Source organism: Oncorhynchus keta, chromosome 1 (assembly GCF_023373465.1).
Source record: "Oncorhynchus keta strain PuntledgeMale-10-30-2019 chromosome 1, Oket_V2, whole genome shotgun sequence".
Classification (NCBI taxonomy): domain Eukaryota; kingdom Metazoa; phylum Chordata; class Actinopteri; order Salmoniformes; family Salmonidae; genus Oncorhynchus; species Oncorhynchus keta.
This window is the reverse complement of record NC_068421.1, coordinates 7,584,677-7,602,241: the sequence shown is the minus strand read 5'-3', so window position 1 is coordinate 7,602,241 and position 17,565 is coordinate 7,584,677. Positions and strand designations below refer to the sequence as shown.

At 49.7% G+C, this 17,565-nt stretch overlaps 2 protein-coding genes across 51 annotated transcripts in view; both read left to right on the top strand.

Moving 5' to 3' along the window:
- Window positions 1-17,565, top strand: part of LOC118394759 (nucleolar pre-ribosomal-associated protein 1-like) — an 83,607-nt gene that overhangs the window by 44,528 nt on the left and 21,514 nt on the right. Inside the window, 13 exon segments of the mRNA XM_052469302.1 lie at window positions 903-1,247; window positions 2,761-3,646; window positions 4,799-5,009; window positions 11,539-11,587; window positions 11,589-11,723; window positions 12,042-12,100; window positions 12,637-12,766; window positions 12,768-12,828; window positions 14,202-14,312; window positions 14,390-14,453; window positions 14,594-14,762; window positions 15,092-15,194; window positions 15,893-16,053. Coding sequence (XP_052325262.1) covers window positions 903-1,247; window positions 2,761-3,646; window positions 4,799-5,009; window positions 11,539-11,587; window positions 11,589-11,723; window positions 12,042-12,100; window positions 12,637-12,766; window positions 12,768-12,828; window positions 14,202-14,312; window positions 14,390-14,453; window positions 14,594-14,762; window positions 15,092-15,194; window positions 15,893-16,053 — 2,484 coding nt within the window.
- The window catches only part of LOC127911420 (uncharacterized), a 2,317-nt gene continuing 1,121 nt past the window's right edge, over window positions 16,370-17,565 (top strand). For 9 of the 50 annotated variants that reach the window (XM_052478431.1, XM_052478056.1, XM_052477986.1 and 6 more), the window contains exons 1-4: window positions 16,370-16,553; window positions 16,748-16,795; window positions 17,134-17,421; window positions 17,470-17,565. The exon at window positions 17,470-17,565 ends at the window's right edge or, in 7 of these variants, runs on beyond it. In XM_052478431.1, the coding sequence (XP_052334391.1) occupies window positions 16,384-16,553; window positions 16,748-16,795; window positions 17,134-17,421; window positions 17,470-17,565 (602 nt within the window). In that variant the 5' untranslated portion in view covers window positions 16,370-16,383. Of the gene's footprint in view, window positions 16,554-16,601; window positions 16,892-17,036 lie in introns of all 50 variants that reach the window. The other 41 variants (XM_052478582.1, XM_052478378.1, XM_052477999.1 and 38 more) reach the window with 24 other exon arrangements.

The window sequence follows — 17,565 nt, the reverse complement described above, 5'->3', positions numbered from 1 at the left end:
TGTCTCTCCACCTCTCCTAACACGTTGTCTCCTGTCTCTCCACCTCTCCTAACACGTTGTCTCCTGTCTCTCCACCTCTCCTAACACGTTGTCTCCTGTCTCCTGTCTCTCCACCTCTCCTAACACGTTGTCTCCTGTCTCTCCACCTCTCCTAACACGTTGTCTCCTGTCTCCTGTCTCTCCACCTCTCCTAACACGTTGTCTCCTGTCTCTCCACCTCTCCTAACACGTTGTCTCCTGTCTCTCCACCTCTCCTAACACGTTGTCTCCTGTCTCCTGTCTCTCCACCTCTCCTAACACGTTGTCTCCTGTCTCTCCACCTCTACTAACACGTTGTCTCCTGTCTCTCCACCTCTCCTAACACGTTGTCTCCTGTCTCTCCACCTCTCCTAACACGTTGTCTCCTGTCTCTCCACCTCTCCTAACACGTTGTCTCCTGTCTCCTGTCTCTCCACCTCTCCTAACACATTGTCTCCTGTCTCTCCACCTCTCCTAACACGTTGTCTCCTGTCTCCTGTCTCTCCACCTCTCCTAACACGATGTCTCCTGTCTCCTGTCTCTCCACCTCTCCTAACACGTTGTCTCCTGTCTCCTGTCTCTCCACCTCTCCTAACACGTTGTCTCCTGTCTCTCCACCTCTCCTAACACGTTGTCTCCTGTCTCTCCACCTCTCCTAACACGTTGTCTCCTGTCTCCTGTCTCTCCACCTCTCCTAACACGTTGTCTCCTGTCTCTCCACCTCTCCTAACACGTTGTCTCCTGTCTCTCCACCTCTCCTAACACGTTGTCTCCTGTCTCTCCACCCTCTCCTAACACGTTGTCTCCTGTCTCTCCACCTCTCCTAACACGTTGTCTCCTGTCTCTCCACCTCTCCTAACACGTTGTCTCCTGTCTCTCCACAGTTGTCTATAGACACAGGGCTGCTGGAGCTCAATGTCCTAATGGGAGTTCTCCAGGGGCTGGTGTTGAGGCTTCAGAGCCCACAGGAACCAACTGAGGAAACCGAGGCAGAGCCCATGGTCGAAGGAGAGACTGAGCCCATGGTCGCTGATCAGAAGGCAGCGGAGACAGCAGAAACCATTGCTGTGGATCCCAAGGAGACGGAGCCTATAGCTATGGACCAGGACACAGCCACTGTAGTAGATCCAGCCAAGGTAGCAGAACCCAAAGCTGTGGACCTCCCGAATGGATCAGAGCTCTTCCTGGAGGTCAACCCGTCTTCTGAAGCAGAGGACGACCACAGCCTGGTAGGTACCAGTAACCCTTTTACCCGAGGTAGTATACCAGATATATAGTAGTCAGAATTCCAACGGAGGACCAAGACTCCGTGTCCTTCGTCAGGAAGTCTTCGTACCATATCAAACAGAAAGGAGGACCAAGACTGCGTGTCCTTCGTCAGGAAGTCTTCGTACCATATCAAAAAGAAAGGAGGACCAAGACTCCGTGTCCTTCGTCAGGAAGTGTTCGTACCATATCAAAAGAAAGGAGGACCAAGACTCCGTGTCCTTCGTCAGGAAGTCTTCAGATCATATCAAAAGAAAGGAGGACCAAGACTGCGTGTCCTTCGTCAGGAAGTCTTCGTATCATATCAAAAAGAAAGGAGGACCAAGACTCGGTGTCCTTCGTCAGGAAGTCTTCGTACCATATCAAAAAGAAAGGAGGACCAAGACTGCGTGTCCTTCGTCAGGAAGTCTTCGTATCATATCAAAAGAAAGGAGGACCAAGACTCGGTGTCCTTCGTCAGGAAGTCTTCGTACCATATCAAAAAGAAAGGAGGACCAAGACTGCGTGTCCTTCGTCAGGAAGTCTTCGTACCATATCAAAAAGAAAGGAGGACCAAGACTGCGTGTCCTTCGTCAGGAAGTCTTCGTATCATATCAAAAAGAAAGGAGGACCAAGACTCTGTGTCCTTCGTCAGGAAGTCTTCGTATCATATCAAAAAGAAAGGAGGACCAAGACTCGGTGTCCTTCGTCAGGAAGTCTTCGTACCATATCAAAAAGAAAGGAGGACCAAGACTGCGTGTCCTTCGTCAGGAAGTCTTCGTATCATATCAAAAAGAAAGGAGGACCAAGACTGCGTGTCCTTCGTCAGGAAGTCTTCGTACCATATCAAAAAGAAAGGAGGACCAAGACTCCGTGTCCTTCGTCAGGAAATCTTCGTACCATATCAAAAAGAAAGGAGGACCAAGACTGCGTGTCCTTCGTCAGGAAGTCTTCGTATCATATCAAAAAGAAAGGAGGACCAAGACTCGGTGTCCTTCGTCAGGAAGTCTTCGTACCATATCAAAAAGAAAGGAGGACCAAGACTGCGTGTCCTTCGTCAGGAAGTCTTCGTATCATATCAAAAAGAAAGGAGGACCAAGACTGCGTGTCCTTCGTCAGGAAGTCTTCGTATCATATCAAAAAGAAAGGAGGACCAAGACTGCGTGTCCTTCGTCAGGAAGTCTTCGTATCATATCAAAAAGAAAGGAGGACCAAGACTCCGTGTCCTTCGTCAGGAAGTCTTCGTGACAAATAGAGTTGTAGCCTTGGTCCTCTTTGTTTACTGTAGCTCAATAACTTATCGCTGGTGGATTTGGGATATTTCTCCTTGACTTTTTGTTCTGGTGATGTGATATACTGTATCCTTTTCCCTGACGTGTGTGTGTGTGTGTGTGTGTGTGTGTGTGTGTGTGTGTGTGTGTGTGTGTGTGTGTGTGTGTGTGTGTGTGTGTGTGTGTGTGTGTGTGTGTGTGTGTGTGTGTGTGTGTGTGTGTGTAGGTGGTGTTGTCAGTGCTGAGTTCCATCCTGAAGCACCCGTGTATCGAGCAGTGGTTCCTGTCTCTGGAGTTGTCCTCCGTCCCTCCTACGTCCCTCAACCCCGTCAGGCTGAAGCTGCTGTGTGCTCAACTGTCTGACTGCATCCTGGGTCTATTACAGTCCTCTGCCTCCGTCCTTCGACCCCTGAACTCCCTCCATCTCCTCTCCCCCTACCTAGAGGCTGTATCAAGGGCTCTGCTCAGAGAACTGGGGGAGACTGGGGAGAGGAGGGAGACCGACAAGGAGTCCCGGCCTGTGAGAGCCTTCATGGCCTTGCATGCCTACATGGAACCCTCTCTCCTCCAGGAGCTGGTCTCTTCCCTTCTCCTCCTCCCCAAGGAGGCCCTCATCACCCCGGGGGAGGGTGACGGGGAGGGAGAGGAGGACAGAGAGAAGAGCCCCAGAGCAGCAGAGCTCAGTGTCTACGGACGCACGGCTCTACAGGTCCTCACTGAGACCACCTCCTCCGACGCCTCTTCATCCGGCTCCCCTATCCTCCTCCTCTCCCAGGCCCACCTCCAAGGCCTGGCCACCCTGCTCCTCTCCTGCTCCAGCCCATCTCTGGAGACCTTCCTCCTGCAGGCCCTGAGGACCCAGCCAGGCAACGCTAAACTCCTCCACACTGACATCCTGCTCCACTGTCTCCAGGGGCCTCTTACTGCAGCCACCCAGGCCCTCGGGGTAGCTCTGCTGCAGAACTGCTCTGCTCACAGGCTCTGCTTCGAGGTGTGGTGCCTGCAGCCGCAGCACCTGGAGAAACTGTCAGACCAGACGGAGACATTCCTACCGCTGGTCAACCGTTACCTGCAGACTGCAGCCAGAGAGGACCCCGCCAGGCCTAAAGACGGTAGGTGGTTGTGGTCTCGTCTGCTGTGTCAAACTCATTGTTACTGTATTTATGTTAGACTGGCAGCTGTCGGGGAGGGGGGGGTCCATCCGTCGGGTCTGTCAGGGGGTCTGTCGGGCCTGTCAGTCTGTCGGGGGGTCTGTCGGGTCTGTCAGGGGGTCTGTCGGGCCTGTCAGCAGGGAGTCTGTCAGGGGGATCTGTCAGGGGGTCTGTCAGGGGGTCTGTCGGGGGATCTGTCGGGTCTGTCAGGGGGGTCTGTCGGGGGGTCTGTCGGGGGTCTGTCGGGTCTGTCAGGGGGTCTGTCAGGGGGTCTGTCGGGGCTGTCAGGGGGTCTGTCGGGTCTGTCGGGGGTCTGTCGGGGGGTCTGTCGGGTCTGTCAGGGGGGTCTGTCGGGGCTGTCAGCGGGGTCTGTCGGGTCTGTCAGGGGGTCTGTCAGTGGGGGTCTGTCAGTGGGGGTCTGTCAGGGGGATCTGTCGGGTCTGTCAGGGGGTCTGTCAGGGGGTCTGTCAGGGGGTCTGTCGGGGCTGTCAGCGGGGTCTGTCGGGTCTGTCAGGGGGGGTCTGTCAGTGGGGGTCTGTCAGTGGGGGATCTGTCGGGTCTGTCAGGGGGTCTGTCAGGGGGTCTGTCAGTGGGGGTCTGTCAGTGGGGGTCTGTCAGGGGGATCTGTCGGGTCTGTCAGGGGGTCTGTCAGTGGGGGTCTGTCAGGGGGATCTGTCGGGTCTGTCAGGGGGTCTGTCAGGGGGTCTGTCAGTGGGGGTCTGTCAGTGGGGGTCTGTCAGGGGGGATCTGTCGGGTCTGTCAGGGGGTCTGTCAGGGGGTCTGTCAGGGGGTCTGTCAGTGGGGTCTGTCAGGGGGATCTGTCGGGTCTGTCAGGGGGTCTGTCAGGGGGTCTGTCAGTGGGGGTCTGTCAGTGGGGGTCTGTCAGGGGGATCTGTCGGGTCTGTCAGGGGGTCTGTCAGGGGGTCTGTCAGGGGGTCTGTCAGGGGGTCTGTCAGGGGGTCTGTCAGGGGGTCTGTCAGGGGTCTGAATCCTAACTTCCACTTAGTTAGTCTCTCATTGACATTTAATGCTTGACTTAAGAAGTGAAAGTGCATGTTTGGTTCTTAACTATCACAGTCACCATGTTGTTTACATGCCCATGTTGTCCCACAGTTCAGACAGCGGTGCTGAAGGCCCTGAAGAAGGCCCTGTTCCCCAGGCTGAGCCTCTCTGTGCTGGGGCAGGAGACAGGGGAGGCCCTGGGGGCTGTGGAGGTTGTGGAGGCTCTGTCTAGTCTGGTCAGACTGACAGCTAAGGTCAAGGACATCAGAGAGCTCATCGCCTCCCTGCCAGCTGCCTTGCAGAAACTAGACGGCTTTGAGAGGTAATATGTCTGTACAGGTATTACCTCAGTAAAACACAGCCGAATTCAACAGGTGTAGTAGACCTTACTTTGAAATGTTTACTAACAAGACCTTAACCAACAATACAAAAATATTTACTAATTAACCAAAGTAAACAATGTAAGAGAAAAAATAAAATGACAATAGCGAGGCTATATACAGGGGTACAGGTTAGTAATGAGACTATATACAGGGGTACAGGTTAGTAATGAGACTATATACAGGGGGTACAGGTTAGTAATGAGACTATATACAGGGGGTACAGGTTAGTAATGAGACTATATACAGGGGGTACCGGTTAGTAATGAGACTATATACAGGGTACAGGTTAGTAATGAGACTATATACAGGGGTACAGGTTAGTAATGAGACTATATACAGGGGTACCGGTTAGTAATGAGGCTATATACAGGGGTACCGGTTAGTAATGAGGCTATATACAGGGGGTACAGGTTAGTAATGAGGCTATATACAGGGGTACAGGTTAGTAATGAGACTATATACAGGGGTACAGGTTAGTAATGAGGCTATATACAGGGGGCACAGGTCAGTAATGAGGCTATAGACAGGGGGTACAGGTTACATTTACATTTACATTTAAGTCATTTAGCAGACGCTCTTATCCAGAGCGACTTACAAATTGGTGCATTCACCTTATGACATCCAGTGGAACAGCCACTTTACAGTGGTGCATCTAAATCTTTTAGGGGGGTGAGAAGGATTACTTATCCTATCCTAGGTATTCCTTAAAGAGGTGGGGTTTCAGGTGTCTCCGGAAGGTGGTGATTGACTCCGCTGTCCTGGCGTCGTGAGGGAGTTTGTTCCACCATTGGGGGGCCAGAGCAGCGAACAGTTTTGACTGGGCTGAGCGGGAACTGTACTTCCTCAGTGGTAGGGAGGCGAGCAGGCCAGAGGTGGATGAACGCAGTGCCCTTGTTTGGGTGTAGGGCCTGATCAGAGCCTGGAGGTACTGAGGTGCCGTTCCCCTCACAGCTCCGTAGGCAAGCACCATGGTCTTGTAGCGGATGCGAGCTTCAACTGGAAGCCAGTGGAGAGAGCGGAGGAGCGGGGTGACGTGAGAGAACTTGTGAAGGTTGAACACCAGACGGGCTGCGGCGTTCTGGATGAGTTGTAGGGGTTTAATGGCACAGGCAGGGAGCCCAGCCAACAGCGAGTTGCAGTAATCCAGACGGGAGATGACAAGTGCCTGGATTAGGACCTGCGCCGCTTCCTGTGTGAGGCAGGGTTGTACTCTGCGGATGTTGTAGAGCATGAACCTACAGGAACGGGCCACCGCCTTGATGTTAGTTGAGAACGACAGGGTGTTGTCCAGGATCACGCCAAGGTTCTTAGCGCTCTGGGAGGAGGACACAATGGAGTTGTCAACCGTGATGGCGAGATCATGGAACGGGCAGTCCTTCCCCGGGAGGAAGAGCAGCTCCCGTCTTGCCGAGGTTCAGCTTGAGGTGGTGATCCGTCATCCACACTGATATGTCTGCCAGACATGCAGAGATGCGATTCGCCACCTGGTCATCAGAAGGGGGAAAGGAGAAGATTAATTGTGTGTCGTCTGCATAGCAATGATAGGAGAGACCATGTGAGGTTATGACAGAGCCAAGTGACTTGGTGTATAGCGAGAATAGGAGAGGGCCTAGAACAGAGCCCTGGGGACACCAGTGGTGAGAGCGCGTGGTGAGCAGACAGATTCTCGCCACGCCACCTGGTAGGAGCGACCTGTCAGGTAGGACGCAATCCAAGCGTACGCGCCGGAGATGCCCAACTCGGAGAGGGTGGAGAGGAGGATCTGATGGTTCACAGTATCGAAGGCAGCCGATTGGTCTAGAAGGATGAGAGCAGAGGAGAGAGAGTTAGCTTTAGCAGTGCGGAGCGCCTCCGTGATACAGAGAAGAGCAGTCTCAGTTGAATGACTAGTCTTGAAACCTGACTGATTTGGATCAAGAAGGTCATTCTGAGAGAGATAGCGGGAGAGCTGGCCAAGGACGGCACGTTCAAGAGTTTTGGAGAGAAAAGAAAGAAGGGATACTGGTCTGTAGTTGTTGACATCGGAGGGATCGAGTGTAGGTTTTTTTTTTCAGAAGGGGTGCAACTCTCGCTCTCTTGAAGACGGAAGGGACGTAGCCAGCGGTCAGGGATGAGTTGATGAGCGTTGTGAGGTAAGGGAGAAGGTCTCCGGAAATGGTCTGGAGAAGAGAGGAGGGGATAGGGTCAAGCGGGCAGGTTGTTGGGCGGCCGGCCGTCACAAGACGCGAGATTTCATCTGGAGAGAGAGGGGAGAAAGAGGTCAGAGCACAGGGTAGGGCAGTGTGAGCAGAACCAGCGGTGTCGTTTGACTTAGCAAACGAGGATTGGATGTCGTCGACCTTCTTTTAAAAATGGTTGACAAAGTCATCTGCAGAGAGGGAGGAGGAGGGGGGATTCAGGAGGGAGGAGAAGGTGGCAAAGAGCTTCCTAGGGTTAGAGGCAGATGCTTGGAATTTAGAGTGGTAGAAAGTGGCTTTAGCAGCAGAGACAGAGGAGGAAAATGTAGAGAGGAGGGAGTGAAAGGATGCCAGGTCCGCAGGGGAGGCGAGTTTTCCTCCATTTCCGCGTGGCTGCCCGGGAGCCCTGTTCTGTGAGCTCGCAATGAGTCGTCGAGCCACGGAGCGGGAGGGGAGGACCGAGCCGGCCTGGAGGATAGGGGACATAGAGAGTCAAAGGATGCAGAAAGGGAGGAGAGGAGGGTTGAGGAGGCAGAATCAGGAGATAGGTTGGAGAATGTTTGAGCAGAGGAAGAGATGATAGGATGGAAGAGGAGAGAGTAGCGGGGGAGAGAGAGCGAAGGTTGGGACGGCGCGATACCATCCAGTAGGGGCAGTGTGGGAAGTGTTGGATGAGAGCGAGAGGGAAAAGGATACAAGGTAGTGGTCGGAGACTTGGAGGGGAGTTGCAATGAGGTTAGTGGAAGAACAGCATCTAGTAAAGATGAGGTCGGCGTATTACCTGCCTTGTGAGTAGGGGGAAGGTGAGAGGGTGAGGTCAAAGAGGAGAGGAGTGGAAAGAAGGAGGCAGAGAGGAATGAGTCAAAGGTAGACGTGGGGAGGTTAAAGTCGCCCAGAACTGTGAGAGGTGAGCCGTCCTCAGGAAAGGAGCTTATCAAGGCATCAAGCAAGTAATGAGACTATATACAGGGGGTACAGGTTAGTAATGAGACTATATACAGGGGTACAGGTTAGTAATGAGACTATATACAGGGGGTACAGGTTAGTAATGAGACTATATACAGGGGTACAGGTTAGTAATGAGACTATATACAGGGGTACAGGTTAGTAATGAGACTATATACAGGGGGTACAGGTTAGTAATGAGGCTATATACAGGGGTACAGGTTAGTAATGAGACTATATACAGGGGTACAGGTTAGTAATGAGGCTATATACAGGGGTACAGGTTAGTAATGAGACTATATACAGGGGGTACAGGTTAGTAATGAGACTATATACAGGGGGTACAGGTTAGTAATGAGACTATATACAGGGGTACAGGTTAGTAATGAGGCTATATACAGGGGTACAGGTTAGTAATGAGACTATATACAGGGGTACAGGTTAGTAATGAGGCTATATACAGGGGGTACAGGTTAGTAATGAGGCTATATACAGGGGGTACAGGTTAGTAATGAGACTATATACAGGGGGTACAGGTTAGTAATGAGACTATATACAGGGGTACAGGTTAGTAATGAGACTATATACAGGGGTACAGGTTAGTAATGAGACTATATACAGGGGTACAGGTTAGTAATGAGACTCTATACAGGGGTACAGGTTAGTAATGAGACTATATACAGGGGTACAGGTTAGTAATGAGACTCTATACAGGGTACAGGTTAGTAATGAGGCTATATACAGGGGTACAGGTTAGTAATGAGACTATATACAGGGGTACAGGTTAGTAATGAGGCTATATACAGGGGTACAGGTTAGTAATGAGACTATATACAGGGTACAGGTTAGTAATGAGACTATATACAGGGGTACAGGTTAGTAATGAGACTATATACAGGGGGTACAGGTTAGTAATGAGACTATATACAGGGGTACAGGTTAGTAATGAGACTATATACAGGGGTACAGGTTAGTAATGAGACTATATACAGGGGTACAGGTTAGTCATGAGACTATATACAGGGGGTACAGGTTAGTCATGAGACTATATACAGGGGGTACAGGTTAGTAATGAGACTATATACAGGGGTACAGGTTAGTAATGAGACTATATACAAGGGGTACAGGTTAGTAATGAGACTATATACAGGGGTACAGGTTAGTAATGAGACTATATACAGGGGGTACAGGTTAGTAATGAGACTATATACAGGGGTACAGGTTAGTAATGAGACTATATACAGGGGGTACAGGTCAGTAATGAGGCTACATACAGGGGGTACAGGTTAGTCCAGGTAATGTAGGTAATACGTTCATGTAGGGAGGGTAAAGTGAGTAGCAGCAGTGTAAAAACGAAGGGGGGTTAATGTAAATAGTCCGGGTGGCCATTTGATTAGCTGTTCAGGAGTCTTATGGCTTGGGGGTAGAAGCTGTTAAGGAGCCTCTTGGACCTAGACTTGGCGCTCCGGTACCGTTTGCCGTGTGGTGGCAGAGAACAGTCTATGACTAAGGTGGCTGGAGTCTCTGACAATATTTTTGGCCTTCCTCTGACACCGCCTGGTATAGAGGTCCTGGATGACAGGAAGCTTGGCCCCAGTGATGTACTGGGCCGTTCGCACTACCCTATGTTGCGCTTTGCGGTCGGATGCAGAGCAGTTGCCATACCAACCTGTCAGGATGCTCTCGATGGTGCATCTTTTGAACATTTTGAGGATCTGGGGACCCATGCCAAATCTTTTCGGTCTCCTGATGGGGAATAGGTGTTCTCGTGCCCTCTTCACCACTGTCTTGGTGTGTTTGAACCATTCTAGTTTGTTGGTGATGAGGACACCAGGAACTTGAAACTCTCGACCCGCTCCACTATAGCCCTGTTGATTTTAATGGGGGCCTTTTCGGGCCCACCTTTTCCTGTAGTTCATGATCAGCTAATTTGCCTTGTTCACGTTGAGGGAGAGGTTGTTGTCCTGGCACCACACCTCCCTTTAGGCTGTCTCGTCGTTGTCGGTGCTCAGGCCTACCACTGTTGTGTCGTCAGAAAACTTAATGATGGTGTTGGAGTCGTCTTTGGACACACAGTCGTGGGTGAACATGGAGTACAGGAGGGGTCTGAGCACCCACCCCTGAGGGGCACCATCCCTCGGATCAGCGTGGCAGATGTGTTGTTGCCTCCCCTCACCACCTGGGGGCGACCCGTCATGAAGTCCAGGATCCAGTTGCAGAGGGAGGTGTTTAAGTCCCAGAGTCCTTAGCTTAGTGATGAGCTTTGAGGGCACTATGGTGTTGAACGCTGAGCTGTAGTCAATGAATAGCATTCTCACATAGGTGTTCCTTTTGTCCAGGCGTGGAAGGGCAGTGTGGAGTACGATTGCTTCTACACCTGCATTGCTTGCTGTTTGGGGTTTTAGGCTGGGTTTCTGTACAGCACTTTGAGATATCAGCTGATGTACGAAGGGCTATATAAATATATTTGATTTGATTTGATTGAGATTGCGTCGTCTGTGGATCTGTTGGGGCTGTATGCAAATTGAAGTGGGTCTTCGGTTTCCGGGATTATGGTGTTGTGAGCCATGACCAGCCTTTCAAAGCTCTTCATGGCTACCGACATACATTTACATTTAAGTCATTTAGCAGACGCTCTTATCCAGAGCGACTTACAAATTGGTGCATTCACCTTATGACATGAGTGTGCTACAAGGCGGTAGTTATTTAGGCAGGTTACCTTCTCTTTCCTTGGGCTCGGGGACTATGATGGTCTGCTTTTACACCTGCATTGTTTGCTGTTTGGGGTTTTAGGCTGGGTTTCTGTACAGCACTTTGAGATATCAGCTGATGTACGAAGGGCTATATAAATAAATTTGATTTGATTTGATTTTTGATTTGTTTGAAACATGTATTTAATACAGACTCGGGTCAGGGAGAGGTTGAAAATGTCATCTTCGTTCGAGGTGAGGAGCTCTTTTTGGTCATAAGAGACACGGTAGCAGCAACATTTATGTAATTTTAGCATTGAAATATATCAAATGAACCTGAAAAATTACTCAACGTCAAACCCTTGTGGTTAAGAAATATAATACACTAATATAATACACTAATATAATACACTAATATAATACACTAATATAATACACTAAGAATGTATCACATATTTCCCTAAGCTAACAAAACAAAACCATAAAACCCACATGGTAAACTGAGATTCGGCAATTAACATATGAAGAGTGCAGCGATATAGACGGGGGTCATCCTCCGGTGCCATTTATTAGAAGTCAGCCTATTTCAGTTAAACACACATCTACTAAGGTTACAGTATCAACAAGGAGTATTTCTCTCTGTCCCTCCCCTTCAGATGGCAGCTAGTGGACCCCATCAGTGCTGTGCTGTCTGTCTGTCCCGAGGCTGGAGTTGTGGAGGACCCGGGTGCTCTCTGCTGCCCTCCGGTGGCTGAGCTCTTCCTACGGCCACAACAGAGACCAGAACACGGCACCACTCACACAGGAGGACAGCATACTGAATAGACTGACTGTACTGCTGGTGGGTCACCTGTGTCCGCATCCCAAATGACTCTCTATAATGCGCTACTGTTGACCAGAGGTCATGAGATGTTTTCAGTTGACATGTCAACTTAAATCACGTTGGTTTTGTTGTACATTGACATTTTGAGTCATTTAGCAGACGTTCTCATCCAGAGCGACTTACAGCAGGGAGTGCATGTGTTTTTCGTACTGGTCCCCTTGTGGGAATCGAACCCACAACCTTTCGCGTTACAAGTGCCATGCTCTACCAACTGAGCCACGCGGGACTACATTGGTAACTCAGAAACAAACTTTAATATTTTTTCCCCCCCCTCAGACTTTTCCAGAAGACATCACAGCAGCAGAATGGAACAGCTTTTTCAAGGCTGGACTGAAGTAAGATCCTTTATTCAGACACACCTCCTCTGTTGAATATAAATGTATATCATGTCTGTCGGGTCTGTCAGGGGTCTGTTGGGGGGGGGTCTGTTGGGGGGGGGTCTGTCAGGGGGGTCTGTTTTGTCAGGGGGTCTGTCAGGGGGTCTGTCAGGGGGGGGGTCTGTCAGGGGGTCTGTCGGTTTGTCAGGGGGTCTGTTGGGGGTCAGGGGGGGGGTCTGTCAGGGGGTCTGTCAGGGGTCTGTCGGGTCTGTCAGGGGGTCTGTCGGGTTTGTCAGGGGTCTGGGGTCTGTCAGGGGTCTGTCGGGTCTCAGGGGGGTCTGGGGGTATGTCAGCGGGGTCTGTCGGGTCTTTCAGGGGTCTGTCAGGTCTGTCGGAGGGGTCTGGGGTCTGTCAGTCTGTCAGGGGGGTCTGTCAGGGGGTCTGTCGGGGTCATGTGATTTATCTAACCTTTTATTTCTACAGGTTAGTCTGAGATGTATTTTCCTCTTGACATATTCATGTCTAGTGTTTATGGAGAATCTTTTCCTTCCCAGGTGTCGCTACAGAGACCCTAACTTCCTGAGCACCCTAAACAGGATGTTGGATCTGATGTATGGAGGTAGTGAAGGACCTAAAGACCTGGTTCCTCTACCTACCATCCACATGATGGCCTCCAGCCACTCCCCTGTTCCTACCCATCATGCTGGGAGACGAGGAGGACCTTAGTGGGAACACACAGGTTAAAGGTACAGAACAGGACCTTAGTCGGGAGGGGGGTTGCCCAGCACCAGTTACCTGGGGGGATTGCCCAGCACCGGTTATCTTTGGGGGGGATGTGCATATACCCCCCTCGTTTTCTCCGTTCACTTCCAGTGTTCCAGATAACACTGCACACTGTATGTAACGCACTGTATGTAACGCACTGTATGTAACGCACTGTATGTAGCACACTGTACACTGTATATAACACTGTATGTAACACACTGTACACTGTATGTAACACACTGAACACTGTATGTAACACACTGTATGTAGCCCACTGTACACTGTATATAACACACTGTACACTATGTAACACACTGCACACTGTATGTAACACACTGAACACTGTATGTAACACACTATGTAACACACTGAATACTGTATGTAACACACTATGTAACACACTGAACACTGTATGTAACACACTGTATGTAACACACTGCACACTGTATGTAACACACTGTATGTCACACACTGTACACTGTATGTAACACACTGTACACTGTATGTAACACACTGTATGTAACACACTGCGCACTGTATGTAACACACTGCACACTGTATGTAACACACTGTATGTAACGCACTGTACACTGTATGTAACACACTGTATGTAACACACTGCACACTGTATGTAACACTGTATGTAACACACTGCACACTGTATGTAACACACTGTATGTAACACACTGTACACTGTATGTAACACACTGCACACTGTATGTAACACACTGTATGTAACACACTGTACACTGTATGTAACACACTGTATGTAACACACTGTACACTGTATGTAACACACTGTATGTAACACACTGCACACTGTATGTAACACTGTATGTAACACACTGCACACTGTATGTAACACACTGTATGTAACACACTGCACACTGTATGTAACACACTGTATGTAACACACTGTACACTGTATGTAACACACTGTATGTAACACACTGTATGTAACACTGTATGTAACACACTGCACACTGTATGTAACACACTGCACACTGTATGTAACACACTGCACACTGTATGTAACACACTGTATGTTACACACTGAACACTGTATGTAACACACTGCACACTGTATGTAACACACTGAACACTGTATGTAACACACTGCACACTGTATGTAACACACTGTATGTAACACACTGTACACTGTATGTAACACTGTATGTAACACACTGTACACTGTATGTAACACACTGTATGTAACACACTGAACACTGTATGTAACACACTGTATGTAACACACTGTACACTGTATGTAACACTGTATGTAACACACTGCACACTGTATGTAACACACTGAACACTAGTTAACACACAGTTCTCTGTCTGCTCTCTCTTCCAGAGGCCCTGGTCTCTCTCCTGCTCAGCCTAGTGAAGAGAAGTCCTGCTGTCTGTAGCAGCAGCCACTTCGTAGTCCTACTGGGAGGGTACGGCGCTACTCTCAGTACTACAGGTAACAGAGCTGTTCCTTCCGGGTGCTTTTTAAATGTCTTCTGTTCTACAGTCGGCTGACACGTCTTTTCTGTGCAGATCAGAATCTGTTACTGCTGCTGCAGGAGTACGAACGAAACGGCATCAGTCTGGTAGACTTTCAGTAAGTTTATTCATTTTTTAATTATCTTTCATCTCAATAAGTTGTGTGTGTTTGCTCGTCCGTGCTATTACACTGATGTGTGTGTGTGTGTGTGTGTGTGTGTGTGTGTGTGTGTGTGTGTGTGTGTGTGTCACCTGCAGGTGCATGCTTTGGGGCCCAGCGGCGGTGGAGCACCATAAGGCCCGGAGAAGCCTGGGCGTTTCCTTGTGGCAGCAACCCAGCTCTGAGGACCTGCTGGCTCTGCTCAGCCCTGACACCATGATCAACACCATCACTCACTTCCCCCTGCAACGCAGGATCATCCTACAGGTAAACACACACACCACACACACACACACACACACACACACACACACACACACACACACACACACACACACACACACACACACACACACACACACACACACACACACACACACACACACACACACACACACACACACACACATCATGTTTAGATACTGGAGTATTTCCTGAATGTGTGACCTGACAAAGAAAGGACTCTGGACCTTTTTAATTAGACTATTAACTAGACTAACTAGTCCCCAGATTGCTTCCTGTTTGATGTATTCTGGGAAAACTTTTGGCCCTATTGTCTATATGATATGACACTCCACTCATCTTTCCTTCAACAGGAGGGTAAAGAGCTGATTTTCAAAGATGAGGAAGTGAAGGATCTTGGGAGTGTGTACGACCCTTGTTTCCTCCTGCCTCTCTTCAGCGCCATGCTTCAGCCAGGTGACTACTACCAATGATCACCTGAACATCCAAGCATTTTTAAATAACACACTTTTCTGAGACATTTGACACAGTCAAAAGATGGTGAGACTTGACACATTTAAAAATACATTTATCAAAAATAATACTAAAGAACATTGAAGTTTAATTTTATTTAACCTTTATTTAACTAGGCAAGTCAGTTAAGAACACATTCTTATTTTACAATGACGGCCTGGGAACAGTGGGTTAACTGGTCTAGGAACAGTGGGTTAACTGGTCTAGGAACAGTGGGTTAACTGGTCTAGGAACAGTGGGTTAACTGGTCTAGGAACAGTGGGTTAACTGGTCTAGGAACAGTGGGTTAACTGGTCTAGGAACAGTGGGTTAACTGGTCTAGGAACAGTGGGTTAACTGGTCTAGGAACAGTGGGTTAACTGGTCTAGGAACAGTGGGTTAACTGCCTGTTCAGGGGCAGAATGACAGATTTGTACCGTGTCAGCTCGGGGATTTGAACTCGCAACCTTCCGGTTACTAGTCCAACGCTTATTTAGCGGCAATATTGTTTGTGAAACCACTTTTATTTTTTATTTTTTATTAATCAATAAATCCCTGGTTATGGGACCTCTAAATACACGCTGTGACGTTGAACCAATTACGTTGTTACTGCACAGCCTTCTTGCTAAACCAAACTTCCTGTCCTTCCTGTCCTGTGACAGAGTCTGTGATCGACTGTCTGAAGTTTGTGTCGAGTCACGGCCTTGGTGTGACGATGGTGTCCCTGAGTAGTTACGACCCCAAGCTGAGGGCAGCGGCCTATCAGGTCCTGGCTTCATACCACCATCATCTGGAGGCTGCTCGCTTCAGAGAGAAGAGACAGGTACACACACACACACACACACACACACACACACACACACACACACACACACACACACACACACACACACACACACACACACACACACACACACAATCAGACACACACAATCAGACACACACACACAATCAGGCTCACACACACACACACACACACACACACACACACACACACACACACACACACACACACACACACACACACACCCAAGGTGTTGAAGGCGTTCCCCGGGGATGCTGGCCCCATGTTGACTCTACAAGGTGTTGAAAGCGTTCCACAGGGATGCTGGCCCATGTTGAGTCTACAAGGTGTTGAAAGAGTTCCACAGGGATGCTGGCCCATGTTGACTCTACAAGGTGTCTAAAGCGTTCCACAGGGATGCTGGCCCATGTTGACTCTACAAGGTGTCTAAAGCGTTCCACAGGGATGCTGGCCCATGTTGACTCTACAAGGTGTCTAAAGTGTTCCACAGGGATGCTGGCCCATGTTGACTCTACAAGGTGTCCAAAGCGTTCCACAGGGATGCTGGCCCATGTTGAGTCTACAAGGTGTCTAAAGCGTTCCACAGGGATGCTGGCCCATGTTGACTCTACAAGGTGTCTAAAGCGTTCCACAGGGATGCTGGCCCCATGTTGACTCTACAAGGTGTCTAAAGCGTTCCACAGGGATGCTGGCCCCATGTTGACTCTACAAGGTGTCTAAAGCGTTCCACAGGGATGCTGGCCCATGTTGACTCTACAAGGTGTTGAAAGCGTTCCACAGGGATGCTGGCCCATGTTGACTCTACAAGGTGTTGAAAGCGTTCCACAGGGATGCTGGCCCATGTTGACTCTACAAGGTGTCCAAAGCGTTCCACAGGGATGCTGGCCCATGTTGAGTCTACAAGGTGTTGAAAGCGTTCTACAGGGATGCTGGCCCCATGTTGACTCTACAAGGTGTCTAAAGCGTTCCACAGGGATGCTGGCCCATGTTGAGTCTACAAGGTGTTGAAAGCGTTCCACAGGGATGCTGGCCCCATGTTGACTCTACAAGGTGTTGAAAGCGTTCCACAGGGATGCTGGCCCATGTTGACTCTACAAGGTGTCTAAAGCGTTCCACAGGGATGCTGGCCCATGTTGACTCTACAAGGTGTCTAAAGCGTTCCACAGGGATGCTGGCCCATGTTGACTCTACAAGGTGTCTAAAGCGTTCCACAGGGATGCTGGCCCATGTTGACTCTACAAGGTGTCTAAAGCGTTCCACAGGGATGCTGGCCCATGTTGACTCTACAAGGTGTCTAAAGCGTTCCACAGGGATGCTGGCCCATGTTGACTCTACAAGGTGTCTAAAGCGTTCCACAGGGATGCTGGCCCATGTTGACTCTACAAGGTGTTGAAAGCGTTCCACAGGGATGCTGGCCCATGTTGACTCTACAAGGTGTCTAAAGTGTTCCACAGGGATGCTGGCCCATGTTGACTCTACAAGGTGTCTAAAGCGTTCCACAGGGATGCTGGCCCATGTTGACTCTACAAG